This window comes from Ursus americanus, chromosome 4, assembly GCF_024610735.1.
Source record: "Ursus americanus isolate L20-20 chromosome 4, mUrsAme1.1.p, whole genome shotgun sequence".
Taxonomy (NCBI): Eukaryota; Metazoa; Chordata; class Mammalia; order Carnivora; family Ursidae; genus Ursus; species Ursus americanus.
Genome location: NC_142130.1, coordinates 52,934,836 through 52,949,714, shown reverse-complemented (window position 1 = coordinate 52,949,714; position 14,879 = coordinate 52,934,836). Strand labels below are relative to the sequence as shown.

General features: G+C 40.3%; 1 protein-coding gene across 5 annotated transcripts in view; it reads left to right on the top strand.

The window, feature by feature from the left end:
• Positions 1-13,272, top strand: part of NXPE3 (neurexophilin and PC-esterase domain family member 3) — a 45,897-nt gene extending 32,625 nt beyond the window's left edge. For 4 of the 5 annotated variants that reach the window (XM_045785305.2, XM_045785304.2, XM_087861655.1 and 1 more), the window contains 3 exons: positions 24-97; positions 9,132-9,338; positions 11,872-13,272. In XM_045785305.2, coding sequence (XP_045641261.1) covers positions 24-97; positions 9,132-9,338; positions 11,872-12,422 — 832 coding nt within the window. In that variant the 3' untranslated portion in view covers positions 12,423-13,272. The remainder of the gene's footprint in view (positions 1-23; positions 98-9,131; positions 9,339-11,871) is intronic. The other variant, XM_045785307.2, reaches the window with a different exon arrangement.
• Positions 13,273-14,879: the final 1,607 nt, after the last annotated feature.

Below are 14,879 nucleotides of genomic sequence, written 5' to 3'. Positions count from 1 at the left end.
TACTCTTTTTATTCCTTTTAAAGTGGTGTCAATATCAAAATGCCAATCAACTCCAGTGGACCTGACTGGGTAACTGTGATTCCCAGGAGAATAAAAGGTAAAAGAGTGTGATGATTTGTTGTTTTTCTTGCTAAATGGGTGAGGCTCTGTGGTTTCACTAATGTTATGAAAACTTTTTTCCTTCTTTTAATATGCCATGAACATACTTCCGGGCACAATCGAAAATACTAAAAGAGCTTTTTGATTAAAGTGAATCAGACCTTATGTGCATAATTGTGGGCTTTGCTATTTACACTCATGTAAAAGTCATCTTCTTGCCCCTCTGCCCTCTCTGGTTGGCTCCTCGGGAGCCTTCAGTGCTATACTGTCCAATATGGTAGCTACTAGCCACATGTGACTATATACGTTTAAGTTAATTAAAATTAAATAAAGTTTAAAATTTAGTTCTTAAGTCACACATCCTCAGGAGCCACATGTAGCTCGTGGCTGCCCTGTTGGACAGCATTTTGTATAAAATGTATCCATTATTGCAGAAGTTCTGTCTGATATCTGGTGCTCTAGAGATAATGTGTGTAAAATGGTCATAGAAGTTTTTGAAATCAAAAGCATTGGGTTGGTGAATGGCCGTTTTCTCAAAGTGTGATCTCTGTAGCAGCATTGGTATTGGTGGGGACTTGCTACAATTGCAGATTCTCAGGTCTTATCTCAGGCTACCGGGTCAGAAACACTGGGGTGTGGGGCCCAGCAGTCTGTGTTTTAACAAACCTTCTAGGTGACTTTGATCCATTGGTATAGGGTATTGTTAAAATAAGACAACAAAATTCTGAGGGGTAAATGTGTATGTTCTGTTTTTGCAGAATAGATGTATATAGCTATGGTGACCTTTAGGAGGAAAGGATGGATATTATTAAGGAAGCTTATGCAGATGGCAGGCGAGGTCCTTTTAGCTGTTGATAGCATATATGTGTAGTCTGCCGCACATACTACAAACACGGGTGCCATGGGGCCTTGTATATAATACATCTGAATCTGGTCAGGGTCGGTATTAGTCGCATGCATGCCTTGTGTGATTGATGGGAAAGGAACTGAAGAGCAAGGACAGCCTCTCTGCAGTTCCTTCTGCTTTGTTGCTGTGCAGAAATGTAGACACATGTGGCCAGATCTGTAAGGATTTTTTTTTCCATGAAAAAAAATGAGAACTCTTAATCTTTAATCTTTAAATGTAATATCTCCAGATTTCAAAACATTGGCATCCAGTTGAAAACATTTAAAATATTTTGTGGGCTACATAAAATTTGTCTGTGGCCCAGAGGCAGCCAAGATACTGCCAGCCTGTATCTCTGGTCTCCACCATCATGTGCCACAAGAAATCCCAGTCTTTTCCTAACGAAAGGCTGTATTTGATTTACTTAAAGCCGGTGCGTTATTAATTTTAAAAGATTCACAAATGAAACATCCTCATTAATGGAAATACTTTTATTTGCCTGGGCCTTCCCCTCCACATTATTCCCCACAGTCCTGCACTCCTCACACTCTTTCGTGTCCGACACCTCAGGAGGCCCCGTCCCACTACCACGTCTACCCTCTCTGCCACAGTCCCAGCCTTCTGGCTTGCCTGCCTTGTCCCTGGGCGTCTAGTGGGATAGTCAGTGCGTGGAGCTTTGGATGGTTTAGCTGCTCCTGACAGGTCTTGGTGTTCAGCCAAGAAGTGGTTGTGGGTTCGTGATGTGCTGTTCTGTTTGGAGAAGACAGATTTAGTCCAGTGAGACCTTTGGTGGATTTTTATTTTCATTTGTTTATTTTAAAGATTTTATTTATTTATTTGAGAGAGACAATGAGTGTGGGGAGGGGCAGAAGGAGAGAGACAAGGAAGCTCCTTGTTGAGCAGTGAGTCCTTTGCTGGGCTGGATCCCAGAACCCTCAGATCATGACCTGAGCTAAAGTCAGTCGCTTAACTCATTGAGCCACGCAGGCTCCCCTTGATGGATTTTGTTGTTAGAAGGGAAATCTTTTTCTTTTTCTTTTTTTTTTTTTTAAGATTTCGTTTATTTGTCAGAGAGAGGGAGAGAGCACAAGCAGGGGGAACCGCAGACAGAGGGAGAAGCAGGCTTCCCGCTGAGCAGGGAGCCAGCCTAATGTGGGACCCAATCCCAGGACCCTGGAGATATGACCTGAGCTGAAGGCCAGTGCTTAACTGACTGAGCCACCTAGGCATCCCATCCCCTTGATGAATTTTTAGAGGAAGAAAGGAACCATGAATCAGTAGGAGCAGAATAACCTGGCTTTGAGACCATCTCAGATCAGGTACCTAACTGGAAAGAAAAGAGAAGGCCAATTGCTTTATGTAATATCAAAGAGGCCCAGTTTAGGAGAACTTCATTGCAGTTCACACAAGTGACCAGCAGGGTGCACTCAAAGACCCTAAACCATGGGCTCACATCCCTCTCTTCCTCCCTCCCTATCTTCCTCCCTTCGTTCCTTCCTTCCTCTTTCTTAACATTTTTTTTTTGTTTTCAGATAATTTTAGACTTAAATATGAGTTACAGAAATAGTACAAAGTTCCTGTATAGCCTACACCCAGCTTCCCCTTATGCTAACATCTTATATAACCACATAATACTTTCAAAACTAAGATTTTAACATCAGTACAATATTATTAACTACACTGTAGAGTTTATTTGGATTTCATCAGTTTTTCCACTCACATCCTTTTTCTGTTCCAGAATCACTGCAGGGATCCCACATTGCATTTAGTTACTGTGTTTTCTTAATTTTCCGTCTATGGCATTATCGTCATGACTTTTACACTTTGAAGAGTGTTGGTCAGATCTTTTTTAGAATGTTTTTAACTTTGGATTTGTCTAATGTTTTCTAATGATTGGAAGGAGATCATGCATTTTTGGAAGAATAGCACAGAAATGATGCTGTGCCCTTTTAGCAGAGTACATGATGTTGATACGTATTGTTAACGACGTTAACCTCGATCACTTGGTTCAAGTGGTGTCTGTCAGGGTTCTCTTCTCTTTGTATTTAGTCTGTATTCTGGGGAGATACTTTGAGACGGTGGTAGGCTGAATAATGGCCCCCAAAGGTATCCAGATCTTAATCCCTCAAATTTGTGAGTGTTGCTGAATATGGATGGCAAAGGAAACTTTGCATATGTGATTAAGTTGAGGGTCTAGAGATGGGGAGAGATTATCTGGATAATCTGAGTGGGCCCTAAATGCAACCACAAGTGTCCTTTTAAGAGGGAGGCAGAGAGAGATTTCATGCAGAAGCAGAAGGCTGAGTGACAACGGAAGCAGAGAGAGACCTGAAGATGATATGCTGCTGGCTTAACACATGGAGGCAGGGGCCTTGAGCCAGAGAGCATAGCTCTAGAAGAGGCGAGGAGACAAACTGCTCCCTAGCTCCTCCAGAGCGGGCATGGCCTTCCTGATACGTTGGTTTCGGCCCAGTGACACTGAATTTGGACTTCTGGCCTCTAAACGGTAGGAGAATAAATGTGTGTTGTTTTAAGCCACTAAATATGTGGTAATTTGTTATAATAGCCACAGGAAACTACTCTCCAGATGTCTCTATATTAAATCAGGATGTGAACATCCTGTTTCTGCTTAACTTTCACCCACTAATTTTTGCACTCATTAGTAGATCTTGCCAGCAGCAATTATTTCTGTGGTATGTAATTCTGATTTTTTAATCTCTCATTCCTAAGACATTTATTAATTGGAATTTTTCTGTAAGGAAGAGTTGTCTCTTTTTTTCTATTTAATTATGTCATTATAGGCTTATGACTCATGATTATTTATTTCATTCTTTGGGTTATTACCCAATTCAATTGTTATTTATTTTGTTACTCTAATTGCTCCAGTTTTGGCAATTGGGAACTTTTCCAGTTTGATTCCTATGCCCCTATGACATGCTGTCATCCTTTTTTTTTTTTTTTTTTCTCCTGTAAGCACTTCCTTACTTTCTGGCACCAGAAGATATTTCAGACCCATCTTGTATTTTCTTTGCCCTGGCCTTGGAAGGGTTTCTAGTCTTTCCACATTTATTATTTTACTTATGAATCCTGTTTTTTGAAGGTTTTTTTTTCCCTATCAGTTTTTAAAATATATTTGTTAACTGATTTTACTACAAGTTAAAATTATTTTAAGATGCATATTTAGTCTGCTGAATTGTTTGAGATTACCTGTCTGCCTCCACACATGGGTATAATTCCAATCAAAAGCAAAGACTTATAGGGACAAGATCTGGCTTCTGACACGCTTTCCCAGTGTCAGAATTGCTGCTCATTTTCATTAGTACCTGTACTATGGTCCCGAGACCATCAGAGGCTAATAGAAGCCTTTATGGCTTCTAACCTCACCAGCAACTATACTGAGAGTTTGGGATAAAACTAGATCTAATAGCAGTAGAATAAACGTAAACATCTTTGTGGCCCTTTGCTATTTTCTTGATCTTTTGAGGTGTATCTTACATACAATAGAGAGCATGGATTGTAAATATATAGTACAATGGGATTTTACATTTATATCTGTCTTTGTAGCTGTGATAGGTGAATTCTAAGATGACCCCAGTGACCCATGCCCACATATAATTCTTTTTCTCTTGAGTGTGGAAAAGACCTGCAAATATGATGGGATATCACTCCCATGATTTGATTATGTAACAAAGTTGACTTAAAAAAATATGCTATTCTGGGTAAACCTGACCTAACTGGATAAGCTCTCAATAGGAACAAGGTTCTTCTTGAAGAGATTCAAAATGTGAGAAGGCTTCCATATGAGGGAGATTCTTTGTTGCTGGCTTTAAAGATGGAGGAGGCCATGTGGCAGGAAATGTAGGCAGGTCCTAGAAATTGAAGGGCATTCCCTGGCTGACAACCACCAAGGAAACAAGAAACTCAGTCTTAAAACTACAAGGTACTGAATCTGGCCAACAATTTGAATGAGTTTGGAAGCAGGTTTCTCTCATCTTTGGAAAGGAACAGAGCCCTGTTGAGAACCTGATTTCAACCTGTGAGACTCTGAGAACCGCACTGTGCCATGCCCTGGACTCTTGCAGACAGAGCTCTGTGATAATAAATGTCCCTTGTTTTTAAGCCACTTCAGTTTGTGGTAGTTTGTCACACAGCAATAGAAAATGAATAAAATGTAACTACCACCCACATGAAGATAGAGACTTTAGAACATATAGACTATTTCCAGCATTCCAGTGTTGCCCTTTATATTAAAAATGATTAATACTATTAATGCTACTATAGTATTGAACTTTCACAACAACCCTTCAAAAAAACTAGTAATTGACCCATTTTGTAGATAATGAAACCAAGTTCCAGAGACTCATTCAGTCATCATTTTGACATCTGCTCTGTGCCTGATGCTAGACCAGACTCTGAGAATACAGGGGATGAATACGATGAGAGTTTAAGTGATTTCTGGGGTCTCACAGTGGAGAGGTGGAGCCAGACATAAACCGGAGCTTCTGACTCAGTCCAGCCCCTTTTCTGCTACCCCTTAACGTGCTTGCGAGGTGTGGTGGGTTTGTCTGCAGGAGTGAAATCCATCAACTCTCTAGTGTCTAAATGCGTGCAAATGATGGAGCGGATGATGGAATGTGTTTCATGTTGTTCGCTGAAAACCAAACTAGTGCCTTTATGGATGAGACTTCACTCTGACGTTGATGTGATGGCACAAGAAATTGGACAAAGCTATTTTAAAGACAACCACTTTCCAGTTGTTGGAAAAAATACTTCGTACAGAATACATTTTATTTGGTTAACTTAGAAAATCAAAGGGCTCATATCCTACATATAAAATTCAACTAACTGATATCATTTGGGGGTAGGAAGCCCACTCCCACAGCTGTATCCGTAGTGTAATGTATGCCTTTGTAAACAGTACTACCCTCACCGCTGCCTGTCTCTACAACTCTTTGAGAAACGTTGGCAAGTCACTCTGTGACATACTTTCTTCACCTTTAAAAGATATTTAGACTAGCCATTATCTGAGGTCCCTTTCAGCATTCTTTGAATCTATAGGTATTTCTACCTATACCTGTTTTTAGCTTTCCTATGTAAAATGCTTAGCTTTTAGGGGACTAACGTAAAAAGAAAAAAATTAAATTCCCAAGGTTTTCTAGGGGGGACACAAGGGTGAACTCAAAACTCAAGCCACAATAATGACTGTGTTGCCAGGACCTTCTCACAGTCCCAGCACTTGTCAAGGTATGCCCAAACAGCTCCACACACGCTGTCCTCATTTCTTACCTCCCTGAGATGGCACCCAGCCCGTCCTGTGCCCATCATGTTCCCTAATGCAAGGAATTGTTTGATTCTTTTTCTTCTCTGTCTTGTTTTTTTCTGTCATGAAATATATACTCCCCTCTGGCCTGCCTTTTACTTTTTTTTTTGTTCCACAGATAATTCCATGCCATAAAATTAAGGGACATGAGCACTAACGTGCACTCACACACATCTCCCACCCTTAATTCATACTGTATCTCTCATCCAGCTCTTTCTGGATAGTTTAGGGAATTTTTTTCCTCTGCAGTTTTCTTTTTCCTTTTGTCCCATTTGTGGCCCTCATTTTGGCTAATGAACCGCATGGGATGACACCCTTTGGAGGAAAATATAAGCTATGGGTTTTATTATTTTTTTATTATTTTTAAAAAGATTTTTAAAAATTTATTAATTGATTTGAGAGAGAGAGAGAGAGGGAGAGAACACGAGCCAGGGGGAGGAGCAGAGGGAGAAGCAGACTGCCTGTTCAGCAGGGAGCCCGATGTGGGGCTCGATCCTAGGACTTCTGGGATCATGACCTGAGCTGACGGCAGCTGCTTAACCGACTGAGCCACCCAGGTGCCCCAAGCTACAGGTTTTAAAGAGAAGCCAACACATTATAGAGAAGCAGGGACCCTTTCTCTTCCTCTCTGCCTCTCCCCTCTGCTCCTGCTCTCTCTCAATTGAATAAATAAAATCTTAAAAAAAAAAAAAAAGAAAAAGGAAATGTGTTTGTCTCAGCTGACCATAAGAGGGCAATGTAGGTACATGCATTCACTTTAAAAATATGCTCTGTTATCTAGTGCTGCGTGTGTAGAGAATTAATGTCAGGTTCAATAATTGATTTGCTTTGCTTGACTTAACTCTGGTAGTAAATATAATTAACATTTGAATGGAAATGGTAATTGTTTCCTCTGTGATATATACTTTTCTTTATAACATGTATTTGACACAGAATAGCCGAGTCTCCTGAATTAACCATTGTAAAAATTGTAACTTCAAAATCACTTTTAATTCCCAGTCTAGTAAATGTTTTCTTTGTGCCCCAGGTGTCTGCTCTGGAGCTCTCTGCCTGTGTAACCTTGACGTGCTGATGTAATGAGGGAGCTTTGGGCAGGGTGTGGTAACATAGTAAAGCCACGCTTGGTAACACGTGGAGAAATTGTTTTTGAATAAGCCAGATAAATATTTACCCCCCTTTTTTCTTTGACAATCACATTTTCCAAGTAAAGTTTTTATTTTTCTTTCTTTATTTTTTCCAAGCGAAGTTTTAAAAAAATTCTGTTTACCTTGCTGCTTTGGCCCTGAACCTTCAAAGAATTAGCAGTTGCTTAAGTTAAAAGATGAAATATGCACTACCTGTCAAATAGGGCATCTTCTTTGAAGAGAATAAAACCGAAATAATTTGAGTAATAGGAATAATATCAAGATGATGAGCTGCAAATAGTCACAAATAAGGAACTCAAATTTAAACAGCTGACTGTATAAACATTTGGATTTCAAACTGTGGTTTAACAGGTGAGACTGTAGAATTACTAGATTCTGATGAAGGTTTGAGCCTTGGGGTGTGTAAGGAAGTGATGTGAAATCACTGGTGGTTTTTGAAGATTGTAGGTTCGAATAAGTGTTGGAAGTGTACACCTTCAGGAAGAAAGCCAGAAAGAAAATGGCTGCCATCCCTACAACCATCTGCTTGTGAGACGTGATGTAGCACCGTGGTCAGCGCATGGGCTTCGGGGCTCACCTGCCTGGATCAGGTCTTGGCTTTGCCACTTACTAGCTCTGGGTCTAGGTCGAGTTGCTTAACTGTTCCTAAAGGTAGGGGTAACAACAGGACCTTTCTTAAAGGGTTATTGTGAACATCATATGAGATAATATGTTTAATTGCAGAGGAAACTCACAGGAAATATTTGCCATCCCTGTCTATTTTGAAGCATGTAAAGTGTGTTGTTTCTACAGAAGCTTTTTCCAAGGGAGGTGTTAGGGCAGAAGAATGTTGACTGTCCCTCCGAAATGTGCCCTGGCGCCTGTGTCATCACGTGTAGCTAGGCTACAACCATGAGTACATATGGCTGCTGCATTTGATTTGATTTGATTTGATTTTTCAAAGATTTTATTTATTTGTCAGAGAGCAAGCGGGTGGGCGAGCACAGAAGCAGGGGAAGCAGCAGGCAGAGGGAGAAGCAGGGAGCCCGATGCGGGACTCGATCCCAGGACCTGGGGATTGTGACCTGAGCCGAAGGCAGATGTTAAGCGACTGAGCCACCCAGGCGCCCTGCTGCTGCATTTTAAATACTGTTCATCGTACAAAAAGACCTTCTGAACCTTTTGTGTTGTGGGGAATAATTCTTTAGAGTGTGTATATTTGGTTTGTTCTCTGTATTAAGTGGTGGTTTTCTGAATTCATATTTGATTATAGGACCCATAGGTTAAAACTTCCCTTTTAATAGGCTGAGCAACAATGGACTGACTACTATACATATGTAAAATATGAATTTAAGGTGTTCGTATGAGAAACTTATTCTGGGATTTGCCTGCTTTTATTTTTGGCTTTGATAAAAACATGCATAATCAGAGGGGAATGCTCAAAGTCCCCTTTTCCCCTTCTGTCCGCCAATACCCTCACACACGTTTCAGATCTTCCTATTTTTGTGCAAAGGAGAACCTTTTGTAGCAAGGGGAAAGTCTGGGATTTCTCTGAGATCTGATAGCAGGAAATGTTACCCATATGCCAGCAGGCTAACAAATATGGAGGCATAATTTTGTTTCTTGGAGCATTTTCCATGTAAGTTTGTTGGAGGAGACTTTCAGAATATCTTATTTTTTACTTTTTTTTTTTTTTCCCCAGAAACTAATGATCTAGAACTATCTCAAGGCTCAGGAACTTTTCCTTCTGGGTATTATTATAAAGACCAGTGGAGGCCCAGAAAGTTTAAGATGCGCCAGTTTAATGACCCCGACAACATCACAGAATGTTTACAAAGAAAAGTGGTGTATTTATTTGGTGACTCAACAATCAGGCAATGGTTTGAATACCTTACTACGTTTGTTCCAGGTTGGTACTTTGCATTTTATTTTATAACTCTACCACATGCACAAAATCAGCTCTCTTCACTCCAGTGCCTGAGGAAGGACATCAGGCAAGGAAGTAGTTGATTCTCTGTAGGACTAAAGAGGTATCCTAACTCTGGAGAGCTGTGTGATGGTTTCTGGTCCATGGTGGGGTTGACGTATTAATGGTGGAAGCACTGGGTTCTTGTTGAAGTTTCATACCACTGATTAGCTATGTGATCTTGGACATGTTATTGTTATCAGGCTTCATTTCTTCATGTGTGCAATGAGGCAGCTGGACGGTATTACCTACAGCAGTCCTTTACTTCTGATATTCTGGGCTCTAAAATAGAGGGGGACATTTCCAGTTGTTTCTCTCCTAGTTCTGTTTGGTCAGACTCCAAATTTAAAATAGATTTCCCTGGAAGGAAACAGCCAAACTGACTGTGGTCCATTTTAATGGATCCATTCAGCAAAGCCTTCCCAGTGTCATCCATTGGGCATTCCATTGGTATGATTCTGAGATGAGCTGGCTCCTTCTGAGGGAGTCTTGGTAAGTCCCAGCATTCTTAGCTTCCTGATTTCACTGCTGGGCTCTGGGGATGCTATCCAGACTCAGACTAAAGCCCCACTCACTGGAGGGCCATCCCTTATTCAAGGGCCTTTTCCTCTTTGTGGAAGGTGTGTGGCTGGGGTAAGGAGGGATGAATCCCAGGTAACAGTCCTAAAGACCCTGCTTACAATTTAGAGAGCTGATAAGTAAATCTGTGGGAACTATTTTTGAGGGCTGTGTATGGGCAGGGCTTTCCATAAAGCACAGTCCCATAGCTTGTTGTGAGCTGTTGTTGGTATTTTTTTTTCTCTTTTATTTTTTACATCAACTTAGTTTCAGATTTAATTTTTAGAAGGAGAGGAAGAAGTAGATATGATCCCCAAAAGTAGAAAGTTAGTTTTTGTTTTGCTTGGTTTTTTTGAAGCAGACATAGCCGAGTTTAGTTGATGAGGCATAAATTAAAAACTAGAAAAAGGGATATAATTTGTATGGCATAATGCTAAACAATGTTTTGATGCTGACTAGGCCCTCCAAGAGTCTGTAGTTGTTTGTTTCTTAAGTTCTAATGACGTAGCTCATTATTTCCTTTCACAGCAGTGATCACATTGAGTGTCTTGATTGTTTTCCACCATATCCTTTGCAGACAGATTTTCACCTGATAAAGCCTTGTGTCAGTGCTTGATCTTAATCAAAAGAAAAGATGGTAGCTTGAGTTTATTCAACTTAAGTGGGGCCAAATGCTAAATAGTAATGAATTAGGTAGGAAACACCTAGAAGAGGAGCCTGGGACTGCATCGAGAGAAAAGTGACACCTTTAACCCTTAAGAAGAACGTAGACCAATTATAGGGTGATATTACTTCTTCAAAACTGACAGTATACCTCTTGAGAGCAAGGACTGTGACTTACCCATCTGAGCATTGCTGGCTCATGCTGCTGAATAGGTGCTTAGAAGTGTTAGTTGACGTGGGTTGCCAGGAGTTAGTCTGCTCTCTGAAAGGCACTTGTAGGAACGTTTAAGTATATTAGACGGGCCCGCTTTCCTTATGGGTATATGTTAAGTGATGAATTGTATAGACAGTTTTTTAGGGGTAACAAAAGAGAAATAATCACTGATTCCTGGGACCTTCAGAAGATCTCAGAGGAGCTGGACTTTGAAACACCACTTAGATAATGGGTAGGAAGAAGGGAATTCTAACATGTGCAGCTGTCTTTGTTATTCTTGTGACAGAGATAGACATTCTCTGAGACATTAATATGATTTTCCATCCATAGGGTGAAATTGAAAGTCAAAAGAAACAGGGTTGCTCCTTTCTTTCCTGTATTGCAAAAAGAAGTATTTGGTTAATATTATATATTCTTTAAAAAGCAGAAGTTATAGCCCTTGTCTTAGAAGAAATAATATTTGTCTATTAGAAGAATAATGTGTAAATGCCAAGTTGATTTTTATTTTTATTTTTTATTTTTTATTTATTTATTTTTTTAAAAGATTTTATTTATTTATTTGACAGAGATAGAGACAGCCAGCGAGAGAGGGAACACAAGCAGGGGGAGTGGGAGAGGATGAAACAGGCTCACAGCGGAGGAGCCTGATGTGGGGCTCGATCCCATAACGCCGGGATCACGCCCTGAGCCGAAGGCAGACGCCTAACGACTGCGCCACCCAGGCGCCCCCCAAGTTGATTTTTAGATATTTAGCAATTGCTGCAAGCAGGAAGATTTCTTGGCCTAATGGTTAGAGGTAAACAGGTTATTTTGCTTCTGAGGTATATAGACATAGGTATCACTGATAGTTTAAATAATAGATATGTTAGAATAAAGGTCTTTTGAGGCCAGTGGAATAGGTATTCCCTTTACATTTGTACCTTTTTGTTATACTTTTATTAAAAAAAGAACAATGTTCTTTTAAGCTGCTAAGTATAGAATGATCATAATATGTATGCTTGGTTTGAACATTTTTATGAATTTGAGTTTTCCTTGTTTCAGATTTAGTGGAGTTTAACTTGGGTAGTCCCAAGAATGTGGGTCCTTTCCTTGCGGTAGACCAGAAGCACAACATCCTGCTCAAATATCGCTGCCATGGGCCACCCATCCGCTTTACAACTGTCTTTAGCAATGAGCTCCGTTATGTGGCAAATGAGCTGAATGGCATCGTGGGAGGGAAGAACACCGTGGTGGCCATAGCTATATGGTCTCATTTCAGCACTTTCCCCTTGGAAGTGTACATCCGGAGGCTCAGGAATATCCGTCGAGCAGTGGTCCAGCTCCTGGATCGAAGCCCTAAGACCGTAGTAGTCATCCGTACCGCCAACGCCCAAGAGCTGGGGCCCGAGGTGAGCCTTTTCAACAGTGACTGGTACAACTTTCAGCTGGACACCATCCTTCGGAAGATGTTCTCAGGGGTTGGAGTGTATCTCGTTGATGCCTGGGAGATGACCCTGGCTCATTATTTACCCCACAAGCTACATCCAGATGAAGTTATTGTGAAGAACCAACTGGACATGTTCTTGTCCTTTGTGTGCCCCTTGGAGACCTAGCCTGCCCTGGAGGGGACTGGAGGAATCATATTACCCTCAGTACAGGAAGTTTATGGCTGGCCCCGTAGAGAGATGGCTGCTATTGACATGTACAAAATTTCAGAAGGAACTGGACTTTATTTAAGACTTATAAGGAGCTTAGAAAATGCAGGTTGCATTTATATCTACCTACAGGACTTTTTCCAATCTTTACATAGCCATGGGAGAACCACTATTAACAACATCTACGCACTATTGCCCTTATAACCAAAGATGCTAATGAGTGTGTTTGAATTAGCCTCTCCTGAGAGGGGAGAGGACTGTGCTAAAAACTGTGAAAAGTGTTCTGACCTAAGTGGTTGCTAGTGGAGTGTTTGTCGCTTATATGGTGAAGGAGATTGAGCTTATCTGTATGAATAGCAGAGTTGGTCCATCTTCTGTGGGAGGAACTGATGAGGCTTCTGGTCAGTGGCTCCTGTAACACACTGAAGACTGTTGTGTCTCAGGAGTTGCTTTTGAGGATACAGTACTGGGTCTCTTTCTGAATTGCTTGAAGAGGCCAGTATCCTTGGTTAGACTTTTCTAGTGGGACTATTTACCGTATCCTGCTTTTATCTAGAAAAGAAGCAAAAGGAAAATATGAAAGCAGTACACAAAGTCTCTATGTTGAATTGATATTTGCACTGGGGGCTTGTTACTTATTTCAGCTAAATTTTACATGATGAATACTTAAAGATCGCTTTTGGAACTGGAAGGGGGAATCTATAAATGGAAATTTATTTTTGTGTTTTGAAGTTTGAGGTTTTTAAGAACTAACTTTTATGTAAAGAATGCTTGTTTATTATAAAGTTGTAGAAGTTACTTCCATCAATTTCAAGTGTTTCTTTTTTGGTTGTTATTTTGAATCACATAGCAACATTAGAGATTAATTAGAATCTAAAGTTAGATATTGAGATCTGGAACAGGTATTTATTGATCTGAACGTAAGATTCACACATTCTCTCATGCTTGGAAGTGAAAAGCTGCTATCCCTGCCGGCTATCTTAAAATAATGGAATTATCGATTTTACTTGACTGTCTTTACCTTATTAATTTTAAATGAGTTTAGGTTAACTTGGGGCCGTTTAGTAAGTATAAGCACTCTTTTCTTTTTGAGTCACAATAGATTACAGTCTAGTTTTAGTTATCCCTAAATGGACACATGAAGAGACTGGGGAAGCTTTAGAAATGAAGACAGATGCTTAAAGCATGAAAAAAAAAAACACAAAAAAACACTCTTAGGAGAGTGGGCCAAAGAATTTGGAGTTTTCACTTAGAACAGAGAGTGTAAGATCTTCCTTTCTTAGCCTTGAGGGCCACCTTCAAATTTATTAAATATATATATGGGGAAAGAAGATTTTAAATTATTTTCTGAGTCTAAAGAGGACCAACAAGTAGTTAAAAATATCAAGATAGCTTAATTTTAATGGTCTTTAAGCTTTAGAGTGTCTGAGAATCACCTGGAATCCTTGATGAAAATATAGACTTATGGGTCATGCCTCTGGGAATTGTGGAATCAACCATTGTTACAAGTGTCTAGTGATTCCGATGCAATGGTGGTATTCTACACTTTAAGAAATACCAACTAAGGGAAGAAGGAAGATAGAACTAAGGACATAATATTGCTTGTCTATTATTTCAGGGGCTTAATCCCTACCATTTAATTCTTATCATGATCTAGTAGTGTAGGTGATATTAGGTACCTTTTATAGAAGAGAAACTCGAGTTTGGATTTGAACCAAGGTATGTGAGAGTAAATAGCCCTTTTCAACTACAACTTGTTGGACTTTTATAAAGAGAGATTATCTTTTTCACGAAAGAACTTTTTGAGCATTTTCTCAGAGATTGCTGGAGGAAGAGAAGGCATCATCTTCTCAGGAGAATTTCAGTTTCCACTGCCTCTCCAGGGCTTTGGAGTGATTTTTTTTTTTTTTTAAGATTTTATTTATTTATTATTTGAGAGAGTGAGAGAGCGAACAAGTGGGAGGAGGGGCAGAGGGAGAAGCAGACTCCCTGCTGAGCAGGGAGCCTGATGCGGGACTTTTCCCTTTTCTTTTCCCTTTCCTTTTCCTTTTTTCTTCCCTCCCCTCCCCTCCCCTTCCCTTTCAGAGAGAGGCCTGCGAGCTGGGGGAGAGGCAGAGAGAGGGAGAGAGAACTGTTTTTTAAAAAATTAATTAACTAATTGATTTTTATTTATTATATGTTAGTGACCATACAGTACATCATTAGTTTTTGATGTAGTGTTCCACGATTCATTGTTTACATATAACACCCAGTGCTCCATGCAATACGTGCCCTCCCTAATGCCCATCACCGGGCTAGCCCATCCCCCCACCCCCCTCTCTCCTAAAACCCTCAGATTATTTCCAGGAGTCTATAGTCTCTCATGGTTCATTTCCCACTCTGTTTACCCCCCCTTCATTTTCCCCTTCCTTCTCC